The sequence below is a fragment of the Electrona antarctica genome, assembly GCF_951216825.1.
Source record: "Electrona antarctica genome assembly, chromosome: 12".
Classification (NCBI taxonomy): Eukaryota; Metazoa; Chordata; class Actinopteri; order Myctophiformes; family Myctophidae; genus Electrona; species Electrona antarctica.
The window spans coordinates 14,651,625-14,667,524 of record NC_136793.1 but is presented as its reverse complement, the minus strand read 5'-3'; the positions used below and the strand labels follow the sequence as shown (position 1 = coordinate 14,667,524).

Here is a 15,900-nt window from a genome sequence, read left to right as displayed (position 1 = left end):
ACAAACACAATGAGGGCTGCGTTCAGGATCACTACACACATTTGTAAACGTTTCACAACAGGGACTATTGTCTTATTAGCAATGTGTATTGACATGACACGATTCAAGGAAAGTTGTCGTATAGTCAGTCGTCAAGGTGCAGACAAGCGCCCCCCCCCCCCCCCCCCCCCCATTATGTTCATAATAACACAGAAATTAAGATATGTGGATTATAAACTGCCGGGGTATTCCTATATCAAGAACATTGGCGCCATCTAGTGGACTTTTTCTCTAGGAAAAACTGAATGTGTGAGGGCCATTCCTACTATTCGATTTCGGTGCCATTTGTGTCCCTATGACATAATTATAATACATCATATCTTGTGTAAAATAAGCAAAAACACTCATTCTGTCTTAACAACACATTCCAAAAAGCTTATGCTTTTAAAACTTTTTTGCCATAGGAAAAAAATGATTTGTAGGCCTACCTCAAATAAATATAGAATAACTACTTTGATTTGAGTAGAGCAGGCAGGGCAGGAATTTCACGACGGCCACGGCGGCCATGGCCGTCGTTGCCCCTCTCTTTGGCCTTGTGCCCCTCGAAAAAGTATATGCCCAGACGGCCACAGTGGCCGCGGTGCCCATGTGCCCCGACCGGCGCCCACAGCAGTTCATTTTACCGTTTGTCCTCTGCGCAATTTTCCAGTCATTACGGTAACCTTCCCCAAACGTCTCGCGCAGACTTGTATTGTCTGTAGGCTATTGTAGTTGTGTTGCCATTTGCCAAGTGGTTTGATTCTTTCGCGTTACTTTGCCTCCTCCCTCCTCCTCCTCCTCCGCTCCATGCACGCATACACGCACTGACAGCTCTCACTCACACTGCGCTTCAGGATTATTATCACACAGACCCCGTGTGTTAAGACCAACGTGACTCGTCTTCATGGACATATAAACTCACAAAACAACACCACGCAACAGCATAGCCCAAACATTTAGACTCTCGTAGAGGTTTTTTTCGAGTCTAAATGTTTGGGCTAGCAACAGCATAGACTGCAGGACTCCTCCACCATTTACCACGCTATCGTCTGCTACGTTAGTTGACAGAGTAAATTGTTTAAACAGCCAACGCTGGCCACTACACGGCTAATATCGCTAGCCAAACGCTAGTAGCCAAGCACCAGAGCGCGCTCACTGTACACCACGCGTCGCTCGCTTAATAATCATTCATTTCTGTATCAATGCGGACATAACGTGGTAAATGTTCATAAGCACACAATTGTACAAAATGCTTTTTACACTTGACTTATCTCCAGAGTCCTCAGTCCTGCAGCCCCACAATGCCATATGCCAGTCTAGCCTTAAAATCTACATTTATATGTTATTCAATATATTACTTTAGCACAAAATATAGGCTTTTCTAAACCAAGCCCTCATTCAAAAGTTATGTAAGTAATTAAGTAAATGTTATTTATAAAGCACCTTTTGAAACAAAGTTAGAAGGTGCTGAACAATTTGCACAGTATAAACAATAGAAGAAAATTAAAAACAAGGAACATATCACACAGTTGTGACTATAGCAGAAGAAAAACAAACAAGGCAGAACAGAAACATAGGGCTATAAAAATGAATGTAGCCTATTTAAGAAGAACTGTTCTGAAACAATGTTCGCCTTTAAATTTAAAAAAATGTAATCATCCTTAACCTTTAAGCTAAAATAATGATGACCGGGGACTTAAAATCATTGTTTTAATTGATGGCCTTCATGCCCTGGCACTTGGCCTTGTGCCCTCAAAAAGTTGACCACACTAAAGGCCAAGTGGCCTTGCCCCTAAAAGGATGAAATTCCAGGCCTGAGAGCAGGTATGCTAAAATACCATGTCCCCTATTATGTTTATTCAGCTTCAGTTACAAATATAACTAATTCATTGTTAGTATGGTTCTAATGCTTCTCACTACATTTTATTAATTGTGATAAATGTATTTTTAATGCTTAAAATCATGTTCACCCTATTACGTCTTAAATATAGAGGAAATTAAAACATTTTCATAATTCTGAAAATATGGTTGATAAATATATTAAAATTCGTATTCTGTGTTTACAACAATTTAAATTCTTACTTGAGACAGAACATTAAAAGTGACTTGTCAATTCGCAATTTGTCTAAACACGTAACACAATGACTAACTATACACATCGCTTCATCACATGTATGTTGACTAGCAGAATATAGCTTACCTAACATTTTTACACAAACACAGCTGAACATGTGAAAAGTGCAAACTAATGGTAAAAATCACACCCGTGTGAAGTGAGGGGTGCTCTTATACATCATCACATTCCACTGAAATAGGGGTGGTTAAATAAAACCTTCACATATTACAAAAGAAAACGCTCAATGTACGTATGTCCTTTTTGTCTTTCATCGTCAGAGCTGCATATCATGCCTTTGTTCCGGGGCTACAGAACCTCGGGTAAAGAAGGCTGGCCTGGAGGAGGCAGGCAGAAGAAGACGAGGAGGACGAAGCCGAGGACCCGTGGTGTGGATGACGGTGGCTCTGTGAGCTCCCTGACCCAGCTCTGTCTGCTGAGCGTGGCCGACAACATGGACAAGCTGTGGGTCAGAGACTACGCTGACAACTACCTGGACAAGTACTGGTTCCGACACATCATGGGGTCTTTCAACGTGCTGCGTGAGTGCCCTCTTATAGCTGCGTCTACCTGTATATTTCCAAATACTAGCCCTGCCGCAAATACCCGCCCGCTACCTAATAACTGCCGGGGGTCCGATGCCATTTTGCGCATTATACGGCTCCTACAAACAATAGCCCCCGGTCCGTTTAAATGACGGGCCCGTTTAGTCAGCCTCATCTATCATCTAGGCCTACCTCAAATAAATATAGAATAACTACTTTGATTTGAGTAGAGCAGGTATGCTAAAATACCATGTCCCCCATTATGTTTATTCAGCTTCAGTTACAAATATAACTAATGAAATTGAAATAAAATCTAAATTTCGAATTGTTAGTATGGTTCTAATGCTTCTCACTACATTTTATTAATTGTGATAAATGTATTTTAAATGCTTAAAATCTTGAAATCAATGTTTGTCCGTGACTCGACTGTCCCCTGCCCGTTACGCTGATGCAAATCCTCCTGTAATTGTCCCCCTGAGTATTTCTCTAGCGGTCTAGCCACATTCCTTTAAAAAGTATCTATTTTTGATAGGAAACCATATCCTACCAGCAGAAGTATAGGCCGAAGTATCACTGTTTAATTTGCCTTTTTAATCAATGTTTTAGGTTGCTTTACTGATGTGGTAAAGCATAACATGTTCACCCTGTTACGTCTTAAATATAGAGGAAATTGATACATTTTCATAATTCTGAAAATATGGTTGATAAATATATTAAAATTCGTATTCTGTGTTCACAACAATTTTAATTCTTACTTGAGACAGAACATTAAAAGTGACTTGTCAATTCGCAATTCGTCTAAACACGTAACACAATGACTAACTATACACATCGCTTCATCACAGTTGACTAGCAGAATATAGCTTACCTAACATTTTTACACAAACACAGCTGAACATGTGAAAAGTGCAAACTAGTGGTAAAAATCACACCCGTGTGAAGTGAGGGGCGCTCTTATACATCATCACATTCCGGCCAATCACAATTTGCGTCCTAACTTCTGTCTTCAATGTTTGTGTTTAAACAAACACTCAAAACTGGCCATTCATTGTCAATGGCATTCAATGTTTGTGTTTGCACAAACACTCAAAACCTCAGGCTATTGCTTGTCTCTTTTCAAAGAGCTGGTTGCTGGTTACACACATCATCCTAGAGTGGCTTACATGATTGCCATGTGTCCTACCTTTCCTATCTAAGTCATAGCATCTTGCGCTATCCGTCTCTTCCTCTGAGGTTGTACTTCCTCTGAGGTTGGTCTTGGTCTATAAACCTTTAAATATGGTTTAGGGCCAAAATGCATTTCTGATTTTGTTCGATATCATGAACCATCCAGACCTCTCAGGACATCTGGGAAAGGTTTCTGTCCCTACAACCAAAAATAAACGTGGGGACGCAGCTTTTAGTTTATATGCAACAACATTATATCTGGAACAAACTCTTGGAAAATGGCTGGTCTGCTGCAACTCTTATTTATTTGGAAACACCAAACTAAAGAGATTTCTGTTTGTCGCTGCCTTTCTCTTTTACTGTATCTATTATTATGTTCTTATTTTTATTTATGCATCATTGTATATTGTTATATAATTGTGTTTTCTTTGCTTGATGTTCTGCAAGCACATTGAATTGCCTTGTTATTGAAATTTGCTATACAAATAAAACTGCCTTTGCCTTGCCTTGCCTACTGTACCATCAGAGGACAGAGTGATTGGTGGCTGGACCTGTCTGCTGTTGGCTGTGCAGCACAGCATCGTGGACAGTGGGAAATACCATCTCAGGAGTCACAACCCCCGTGAAGAACTGCAAGGTACCCAGCTCAGACAGTAGGGTCCTGCTGCACCCAGCGATGAACACCTGCACATCCACAGCTGCATACTCTTTAATTACAGATCTAATGGATTTGGCCCCCACCGAGTCAATGAAGTTGACAGGCGTCCAGTCCAGAATTATAGAGTGGATGGATGTGAGGGGTTCGAGGAAGGGATCCTCTTCAGTGGAGGCCTTATACGCCTTGACCTGGTTGTCGGGCATCACTTCACTGTGGGCCACGCCCACGTCCATTTCCAGTTTAACCTCAGCGTCCATCTTCCGCAGAGAATTCCATTTGTGGTTCCTCGTCCTCAGATTTCTCTGAGCTTTCCGGACAGCTTGTAAATGCATAGGGTGCACACCTGTCCTCTCTTTGAGGTTGTTCACATAAAGCTCACTGTTGGCAAAGTAGATCGGGGAGTTGGAGTGGAAAATCTTGACCCCCGAACACTCCGCTGCCTCTTCATACTCGGCCACGTCACAGTACAACCCTGTGTCTGTCACCTGGCCAAGGATGGCACTTTTCGGGCTTTGTGTTCTGTAGATGACAGTAAACACAGCAAACCCAATAGCCACCAGAAGACCATAATCCAGACCCAACAACACTGAGGCTACAAATGCAACCAGCCAAATCGCCAGTTCGATTTGACTGGTCCTCCACAGGACGGGGATATCCCGGGTCTGTTTGAACATGCCCAACAGGTTTACCATGATGATGGCTGCCAGCACGGTCTGAGGAAGAGGCTCGAAGATAAACCCAACAGCCACCACCACCAGTAGTACCACAAAAGAGGCCAGCAGCCCTGCGATCTGTGTCTTGCCACCTGTGCTCTCCTGCACCAGGCTTCGTGACATGGAGCAAGTGACGGCGAAGGTTTGGAAGAAACAACTGATGAAGTTACACAGACCCAAGGCAACCAACTCCTGATTGCCGTCCACGCTGTAGCCATGCTTCAACGCAAAGATCTTGGCCAGAGAGATACCCATCGAGAATCCTACGATTGCTATGGCGAAGGAATCCGTGAACAAACTGGGTAGAAGGGAGAAGTGTGGAGCTGCAGGGGGAAGGAGCCCCACTGGAATCTTCCCCACCACGTCCACACCGTAGTTGTCTGACAGCCCGACGCCGTAGGAAATGCCCGTAGAGACGATAACTATGATCATCTCTCCGGGAATGGGTACAGGAAGTGTCTTCTTGAAGCGCACATTGATGTATTTCACCCCGTATAGGAGGAAGCTGCACACCAGGCCCATGATGAGAGTGGTGATGTTGGTGCTGGTGATGTCACGAAACACTGCCGTGACACTGTAGAGCGCAGAGAATGGCCCGCTGAAGCGCTGTGTCTCTACCCCTAGCAGGTATTTGAGTTGCGATATGAAGACGTGGACAGCCGCCGCCGTTGTGAACCCTCGCACCAGAGGCTCAGTGAGGTAGATGGCCACAAACCCAAACCTGAGGAGACCTAGGGCCAGCTGGATGATGCCCACCAGGGCGGTAAGTGCCACAGCCAGCTGGACCCTTGTGGCGTCGCGTGCTTCCACGTCTACGACGGTAGACGTGTCGGTGCTATTGGTGGCCTGGATGTAAAACATGGAGTCTGGGGCCTCCCTCACAACTACACCGCCGATCATCAGGCTGATAACGGCAAACGTGCCTATGGATATGTGTCTGGAGGTTCCAAAGAAGGTGTAGAGCAAGACGGGGTAGAACGAGGAGTAGAGGCCGTACACTGGGGGAACAGCAGCCAGCAAGGCATAGGCTAAACCCTGAGGGAGTTGCATAACCCCGGTACTCAGCCCTGAAACGACATCCCCAAACAGGTACTGCTTGACTGGATAGGAAGGCAGCCATGTTAAAATGGGCAGAAAGCTCAGAGCTGCTGCTTTGACCCTCTCTGCTGAACACTGAACATGCCGTGCAAGTCTCTGTCGCTGGGTAGGGTGACACCTCTCTCTGCGGTGGAGGAGCTGGGATTGGATGTAGCCTTCATTGTAGACCGGCCGTTCTATGTGGTAGCGGCACACCTCGGGCTGCCCAGCTGCATCCTCCTGGACTGTGGGTACATGGTGTTCCATACCACAGAACAGCAGGGCACACTGGGTATGTTTGTGTGTGTGTGTGTGTGTGTGTGTGTGTGTGTGTGTGTGTGTGTGTGTGTGTGTGTGTGTGTGTGTGTGGGGGGGGGGGGCTGTTCTGTTTCTCACCGCTTCCCCCTTTTTGTACCTGTTCCAATTAGGCACTGATGCTAGCAGTATAACAGCTGACAATATAACAGTATAACCTGCAGAATAACACCTGAGGATGATATATAACTTTGCGTGGTTATTGTTTAATGTCGTCGGTTCCCCCAAACCACCACAGGAATCTTGTCTTGTATGACCATTTTTGTTGACGGAACCGTTTGTGCTGTGACATCAGAGCACGCCTATATTAGTCCGGCAGCCCCTGAGGTGGGGTGAGAAATTTGGTATATTTTTTTGAGGGGCACTAGCCCCTCCTATACACAGGTTTAATGTTTGTCTTTAGTTCAAAGTTTGTTTTGTAAACGCATTGACAATGAAGGGAAAATGTATGTCATATTGTCTCTTTATTGTTAATGGCGTTTGTGTTGGCACCGTTTGTTTTACATCACCATTACATCACCTAATCAACATGAGTTAGACTTTAATATATTAGTGCCCTAGACTGCATCCAAGTGGAGATGCTGATGTCATATGTTGTACATCATAATAATGGAATAATGGAAAACCCCATAGATTATTATGGTGGTAAAATCACAGTTAAGTTACATTTACAATATTTCATTGAGACACTTCAGCTCAGATTGACCATAAACCATTTATTGCAAAGCTATTGCATGTTAGTATGGCGGTGTGGCTCTGCTCATGTGATATCAGTAATCTGCGTACCGAGACACAATTTTCACAAATTTTCACGCAGACGCCACACAAGCTGCTTGACAACTCAGCATGGAGAATCACCGTCTCCACACCTTAGCGCAAAACGGTCTTAAGCTGCGCACTTCTTAAGCTCTGCGCAGCTTAAATTCCGAGTTTTTAGACAGCTGGTGGATGGAAAAGAAGCTCCACCTCCGCGGACCTTTTCCGCAGAGGAGAGCGTTTCCGGGAATCTGGCCGTCGCGCAAAAAGTCCGCGGAGGTGGAGCTTCTTTTCCATCCACCAGCTGTCTAAAAACTCAGAATTTAAGCTGCGCGCAGCCGAGAACGTGCGCAGCTCTTTCGATAGTGTGGCAGCACCTAATGAGTAGTGAGTTGAGGCTGCTTAAGTAGGCCGCCTGAATTGCACTGTGGGAATGAGGGCGTGGCCTGGAGAGGCAGCTGATTTAAAGAAGCAGAATGAATTACTAGGGGGAATGAATGAGGGGGACTATATACATATATAATAACCTTCTGCCTTCCGTGCCTCAATGAACTATCGCTACGCTTGATTACTTCCGTCTACTGAGTTGCATTAACTCATTAACAGTATTACAGCAAAAATAAAAATAATAATTCTGGGGTGTTCATAAAAGCCTCAGTAGATGATAAACATGACCTATTTTTTAAGTGAAATATCCCTTTAGTGGTATCCACAATTTAGCTCAAACCTTACTAAGGTACAGTATATATCTAGTAAGGAATAGGCAATCTTCACAGCAAATTGTATGCTTTTCAATTGTTACGCAATCAATCAAAACTAATGTGATTTTGTATTTGTTTATAACTACAATCAGTGATGCAATAGAGGCACATTAACCCCTTTCTACTTGTGGTCCCTATTTTGAGCATGTCAGACACAGGGAAACATTTTCATAAAAGGAAAAAGAAAAAAGAATAGTGAAAACTCAATGCAAAACACATGCAGATCCAGAAGCTCGAAACGTATCGCGAATCAACATGTTTTGAGCTTGTAGATCTGCTACTTTTGAATTTGAATCCTGAAAAGTACCAGTTCTGGACATATGAGGTTTCCACCTGACAGAGACGATATGGTATACACACCTTTTATGAGTAATTAACTATGCTGAATAAAATAAAAAAGGTAACATTTTATATTAGATTGCTTTCCTAAAATAATCCACCAAGGTAGAAATACCTTATATTTTACAAATTGAAATCACCATTCATTAGCAAGAAGGCTTGATTCCCCTGGTTCAATTCCCTACTTCCAACCCCACCTTGACTGTCGTAGTCTACACTGACCTATTGAAATGAAACAGAAATGCCCGGAAAGCTAATCATTTCAATCTGTCATGAAAGTATGCTTAGCTTATTGCCTGTAGACAATTCATATTACACATTCATATTAGATTACTTTCGGTCGTCACTGTTACTATGAATAATTAGGAACATAGTATTTTATCCCTTGTCTGCACTTACATTTCAAAATACCCTTGTCTGCACTTGACAAATTTCAAAATACATAGCAAGCCAAGAACTACACATACAAACACTATTAGATGTCAGGGTTATAAAATGTGTCAACATCTGTGCTTGAATGACTGAGAACATACAGTTTGACTCATCAGAGGTTTGGATTGATGATCTTTCCCATGAACAGAATGTTGTTAGAGGAGTCAGCGATGAGAACCATGAAGGGACGATCAAACCTCAGTTCAGGGACGTCGTCCATCATGGATTTCATCACGACGCCGACGCTTGTGACCGCAGTCGCAGTAGCTCCAGTCTCGTCTACGTCCAGTGCGGCTTGGTGCACAACCTGCACATAAACAATGATTAGATCAGTGATTCTCACACCTCAGTTAACAATGCAGAATGTATATCGTCGCTGTCGGGCGCAAACGTCCTATCTCTGTATTTCAACTTTTCTATTGTCTTTAATAATTCAATGCTATTGCACACCCTTTACGTCTGTGTGTGGGTTTTACAAATATTGAACCAACGAAAAGTAACCGACTAAACCTCCCAACTCCATTGGATGCTCAAACCGTCAGTCTAACATCCTAACTACACCCGCTCTCCCGTGTGGCACACAGAGCAGCTGCAGACTCAGAGCAGAAGAAAACAAACTTTATCAGGTTTCTCCACATTCACATTAAAAACCCCATCAACTTGAGCTGGATTTTGGTAAAGTTATGATAATGCAGTGACACAGGGGTTCCTGGCACAAAATCTTTTCAACTGTGGGTCCACAGCCAAAGGGTCCGTGTCAGTAATCCGAGAATAGAACACAGCATATGGCTTGGTTGAGCAGTCTGATGGCTACTGGACTGATGGACTGTCTCTGTCCGTTGTTGTGATATAATAGACATTCAGACCCTCATCCATTGTAACAGCTCTTACCTCTGACACAGACACAGCCTCTGCAATGCCACTGAGATCAGCTGCAGCACCAAACACGTCCGTTATGCCCATCTGACGCAGCACATTGTTCAGGTTCATTTTAGTCTTGATGGAAAACTTGGGAACCAATATCATGTACTTTTTCCTGAAAAGGAAATACAAAACACAAAATAATTCATGATCCATGTTAGTTAACCGATTCCATGCCGCCACTAGAGGCGGTACTGTGCGGCCAATGCCAGTGAAATGCACGAAAAACCAAAGAAGAAGACCCCCTTGGCCCACCAGGAAGTGATGCAATCCTGCTCTGTAGTCACCAAGGGGCCAGTGAGGCTATTCAACGTTGAAGCTCTGGGCCCTAGTGGTAGGAGGAGGGACTACAGGCGGACCCGTGTATTCATGACCGGGAAACCCCGTGCAGCTGGGCTTTAACATGTAGGACCATCACTCCCTACGTCACCCCGGACCTCAAATTTGAGGTCCGGAGGAGGTACTTCCGGCAGTCTTCCGGGTGCTTCAAACGCCACTGAGCAACTTCCACTGACATGAATAGCTGGGGGGGCGGAGCTTCGCACCAGTTCAGTCTCTATCCTTTTATATACTCTATGGTAGTCACTAGTCAGGGGCTGTCACATGACATAATCTTCAAAAGCCATGCATTGGACGGGCTAGCGCCCCTCGAAAACCTATGTCCCTATTTTGGGTCAAATGCAATTGCAAACCTTCTCATCCCATTGAGCCATTTGGCGTAGTGCATGGGGCAGATGTGCTCCTCCAGTTGAGTCAAACCTCCATCAGGCAGCATCAGCAGCATGAAGTAGGAGTTGTTGAAGGGTAGACGGAGGATATGGGTGGAGATCTGCTTGTCATAGTAGACATCAAACGAGGCCTCCATGTACATCATCTGGACAGGAATCTGCAACATCACCATGTGGATCATTAGAAGAGCCTGACCCATGAAAGATTTAGGGGACTCCTAGACCAACAATTATCCTCGTTTTGTCTTAGGCCTGGGCTACACCTATATGGGTCTTTTGCAAAATTGATATTTTTGTCCTCCGTTTAAAAAAAATCCCTGCCCACACGACAGAGATATCCGTGTGGGCAGGGATTTTTTAATAGCAGAGTCAGACCTATAGAAGTGTCGCGAGTCGCGACCAGTTGTGTTGTGAGCTTGTAGAGTGGCTATTTTCGAGGTGTATAATAAATGTCACGTTATAATGTAAAAGTTATAATAAAGGTTCACGCGCACGACGAAAATGAAAGACTGGGTAACGAGGCTACGCGCACATGGTCGGCATGCAGGCACAGTGACAACGGATTGCAGTCAAGGGTGCGCCCTTTATTACCTAAACAGGAGAGAGATGTGGCACGGCACGCTTTGCGACTGGACATGACCCACTGTATACTTTCTTCTCACCAACCACGCTATTTGATGCGATTCATTCACAGCTCTCTCTCTCTCCCTCCATGACCATGACCATGAAACGGAGAGCAAAATACGGCACAAGAATAGTTTCACATGGCTATGCAGTATGCACACACCATGCATAGACTTGTTGGTGTAGCCTACTGCAAAATGGCATTTGGCCTGGGTCCTTATTGGTAGGTTAATATCCACAGTTTCTCTGTAGCGGTCCGCAATTAACTTATTGTTCAAGCTTCGCACTCGGCACCAATAGGCCTACAAATGGAATCACCAGTCCGCACTGGACTAGTAGCTATATTATTTATTATTGGATGCAGCAGAGCAGAGCCTTTGCTTGCTGGTGACGTGCCGGTGCAGTTGATGCATTGCATGCAACATATGATACGTTTTTAAATTGTTAACAGTGATATAAAAACATGAACAATCGGATAGATATCCGTGTAGTTTCCATGCAGGCGCAAGCTGCATTTCTCACCTAATTATAGTAAAAATCACACCGTGTGAAGTGAGGGGCGCTAATATATTAAAGTCTAACTCATGTTGATTAGGTGATGTAATGGTGATGTAAAACAAACGGTGCAAACACAAACATTAACAATAAAGAGACAATATGACGTAAATGACACATTATGACGTAAATTTTCCCTTCGTTGTCAATGCGTTTACAAAACAAACATTGAACTAAAGACAAACATTAAACCTGTGTATAGGAGGGGCTGGCGCCTCTCATAAATGATATGCGCTAATGAGCGGTGACGTCATCGTTTCTCAAAAGCTCTGTTTCGCATGACTACACAGATCCACTGATCCGGATATTTTGGAAAATCTTCACTTATTTATCCATTTCCAAAATCCTCAGTTTGAGTGGCCGAAAATGCCGTTTGCGTGTGGCTGAAAGGCCCAAACGCCCAAAAAAAGATCCATATAGGTGTAGCCCAGGCCTTAGTCCCTATTCAGACTGTCAGGCCAAATCGGATACAGATTTAAGTGGGATTGTTTACCGCAAGCACGGGAGCAGTGCATGTTCGCCAACCTTAATGCATGTTCGGACTAACAGGACTTCGGATCTATGGGCAGTTCTCCATAAAAGCAATGCAACTACAATCTGGATAGGCCACAAATTAGATTTGGGCTGGAAGTCAGAACAGGGCCTAATATTTTGTCTAAACGTGCAAAATCTTGTAATCAATTTGAAAGAGTTAGATTTGATTCGAGTTTTGATTTGAGAACATTTAACTGATGAGCAAACACAAATCAACAAAATGTTGTGCATTGTGAGCTTGTACAGTAGATCTAGTTCCAAGCAGTATCCGTGGTAAAATTACCTATAGACGAATCCACGGCGTGGTGCCCTGTAGGCCAGGTGTAGGCAATCAGTGCTGCGGTGTCAAGCTGCACTTAATGCCACACTGCAGCACTGATTGCCTACAGCTGGCCTACAGGGCACCGCGCTGTGGATTTGTCTATACAGTGGCCGGATCTAACATTCAGAACCCAGAGTGGGTCTGCAGCGCCCTGTATTAAACGGGCCAACAATATTTTCATTAAGTCTTTTTTTGATAAAATAAAACAACAGTTTGTTCATATGAGCACCGGCATGATGCACTGTCATGATGGTACCGTTATTAGACGATCTGCATTCACACTTTGATAACAATGCAGACATTTTTACTTGGTAGTGTGAGATGATATTGCCAGAATCGTCATTGAATGCCGGCATACAAAATCGGCACACGTTCACACATCACACCCAAATGAAATAGGCTACCAGAAAATTGTGGTGAACAGGGTTGCACATCCATAACCTTTACAAACTAATGAAAAGCCATTCAGTAAGACAGTTGTGTTATGGCATGAACTACCTCTGTTTGCCCATCGACATTAAACATTTCCTCCTCTGTAGCTGCAGGGTTGAATTGAGTCTTCCATTTTCCTGTTTGACAGAAAACAATAGAAACAATGATGACAATGGTGAGACGGAACTATTATTCTAAAAACGTAAAAACGTAATTGAATGACAACTCAGAGACTCACCTTTGTAGTATACGTAACTAATGAGATACATGAGGGTGTCAGGATCCAGGTCTTCCACTAGTTGGTCTATCTTGCCGTGGGTCTTCTCCCCCACATACTTGTTGATGGCAGCAGCACTCTCTGTGGAATTGTTAAAGTCCACATTCTTCCCGTCCGCCAGGTAGAACTGCCTGAGGGCATCCAGGAACTCAGGCTGTGGCTTGAACTTATTGTCCACAAACACTGCAGTTCCTGCACTGATGTCTTCTGATGAGGTCTTGGTCAGAAGTCCATGGAAGGCCTGGTTTACGTCAGCCTGGTTCAGCAAGGAGCTGTTGAAGCCCAGACCACTGAAGAGCTGCTGGTGGGTTTGGCCCCGGGCCCCTACAGACAAGGCTGCCAGGGCCAGGCTGACACTGGAGGGCGAGAAGAAGATGTTCTTGCCTTGGTTGTCCGTCTGAGCGGCCAGTTTTCTGTACAGGTTGAAGGCAAAACCTTTGTTTGCAGATGTCACCATGGAGAGGCTGTTTGCAGCGTGGTCTGCACTGTTATCTTCATGAACTGAAGGTGCTGGATTCGATATGTGAAAAAAACGGGAAAACATAACAGGGGGACATTTTCTTATAGGGATCGTGACATAAACGTTTTTTATATGTTTTATTTTTCTTTCATTTTCTTTTTTAGGTTTTCTGAGCTCAATTGCACAATTTTAACATTCAGTAGATTTTCTGTGATCTGGGGTTTTCTGGCTCAAACAAGTGCTCTGATTTGCCTGTGGACTGTGAGGTAAGAATCCCATATAAGAAGAATTTGCCAGCAGATGTCACTGTTGAGGGATTTTGCCTGTTTTCACTGCAGCTCAAAAGGCTCCAGAACACACAAGAGAAACCCCCAGGCTACAGAAATTCCACTGAATGTTCAGGTTGTGTGGGTTTAATTGAGGTCATAAAACCTAAAATAAAAACAAAAAATAAAAATAAATTAAAATGAATGTCATGACTCATGAAACACTTAAGCGACAAAATAGCACGACAAATAGCAAAAATAGCTGATCTACAAGCTCACAACACTGTATTTTTGCTAATTTGACCAAAGTAGGGATGCCAGGGAATAATTAGCTTGTGATTTACTCTCGTAGATGTATTTTATCGATTCTGACCTTTTCAGTCTACAAGAGTCTAAGGTCTTGTGTGTGTGACTATTTGTTAATTTGTAATATTATGAAACATAATTATCAAACGTATCAGAGTCTACATTTCGGAAAGCTATACCATGGTCAGCTCTGTTACCTTTTTGTCCATAATCTGTCAAGACAGATTTTTGCTTAAGGGTTCCCAGATCCTCGCGTCCTTTATGGGGATGTCCTGTACCCAGACATACCAGCGCGGACAGAATCCACACCACCACGGCTCCTTGCATCATGATGAACTGATCGAGATAAAGGTTCCCATCAGTCAATAGTTCACTCACTGTGTGTTAACTAAACAAACCTATCAATCTAGGCTAGCGCTTCTCTGTTTGGACTTTGGAACTACCATGAATGTGTTGTAGTCCGTTCCCAAATCAAATATGAAGTAGAATGACTGCTGCTAACACACCATGTTTCATTGGTTGATTAGATGTTTCATTAATGAACAATTGAAATGGACAGAAGTGTCTCTGTCGTTTAGCATTCTCTAATTCTCTGAAGTTACATCTTAAATTGAAGATTCCAGCATCAATGCTGGAAAGACCTCAAAAACAAAGTATCACAAAACTGATAAAATTGTTAAATTAAACTTCAATGTATGGCAGGGTCACTGTGCCATGTAATGAGAAAATAACAGATTTTCAAGTAAATGTGATTTAAAAGGTAGGGTAAGTGATATTGTTTAGTTAAAACAAATATGTTTCTGACAGCAATATGTTTTCATGAAAGGTTAAAGCACTATATTGTGTTTGTCCAGTAACATGAGTCTCCCTGTTTCTCCACCTCTTAAACAAAATACCAGCCGATCAGGAGAGAGCAGCTTCATTGATCCCTTCATTTTATAGAGTTCCGGTTCCAATTTTGTCTGCTCATTTCTTTGTGTCATCATCACTTCCAATTTCACTTTTTTGTTGTATCCTGACTGAGTTCTCTGTATCCTGACCTGAAAATGCATGGACAAACACTCTATAGCAATGACTACTATCAGAATATAGTACCTTAACCCTAACACTTATTTTAGCCAAAGACTTACCCTACCATTAATTAAAAGTAAATTATTTTAGGAGAGCAACACTGTATGACAATTGACACATTATAAAATAGCCTAAAGACTTCATATGAAGACAAGAACAGTATATTACTCACCTTCCTAATGAGACAGACAACTGATCAGATCCACTAGCCTCAGCCTGGCTCCAGACTATAGACAACCCCCACCCACTGAGTGGACTGGACAGTCCTGCCTCTCAGCTGCAGGCAGATAATCAGGCTGAAGATGATCATCCACATCCACTGCACTTTGACTTGTTTATGTTATGCTCTGGCCTCTGTATAATGAATGAGTTCACTAGTACAGACCACACATTCAATCGAACATCGTTTGACATGGTTTAGCGTTTATTCAGAAGAGAAGTGGAACATGAAAAGGAACGATAGAAATGAGGTGCATGTTGACATGCGTGCATATTGATATGCGTGGGATG

The 15,900-nt window shown here is 43.3% G+C and overlaps 2 protein-coding genes across 2 annotated transcripts; both read right to left on the bottom strand.

Annotated features, from left to right (window-relative positions):
- Window positions 1-4,365: 4,365 nt before the first annotated feature.
- LOC306934276 (prestin-like) lies at window positions 4,366-6,558 on the bottom strand (the record flags this gene model as incomplete). Its single annotated transcript, XM_079516847.1, has 1 exon — window positions 4,366-6,558. The coding sequence occupies one exon, from the start codon at window positions 6,556-6,558 to the stop codon at window positions 4,366-4,368; it is 2,193 nt and encodes a 730-aa protein (XP_079372973.1).
- Window positions 6,559-8,234: 1,676 nt separating this feature from the next.
- LOC306933941 (hibernation-specific plasma protein HP-55-like) lies at window positions 8,235-15,693 on the bottom strand. Its single transcript, XM_079516327.1, has 7 exons — window positions 15,563-15,693; window positions 14,517-14,655; window positions 13,249-13,797; window positions 13,077-13,147; window positions 10,508-10,701; window positions 9,786-9,930; window positions 8,235-9,201 (listed from the first exon to the last, which is right to left on the bottom strand). Exons 2-7 carry the CDS (start codon window positions 14,647-14,649, stop codon window positions 9,007-9,009), a joined length of 1,287 nt encoding a protein of 428 aa, XP_079372453.1. The 5' UTR covers window positions 14,650-14,655; window positions 15,563-15,693; the 3' UTR covers window positions 8,235-9,006.
- Window positions 15,694-15,900: the final 207 nt, after the last annotated feature.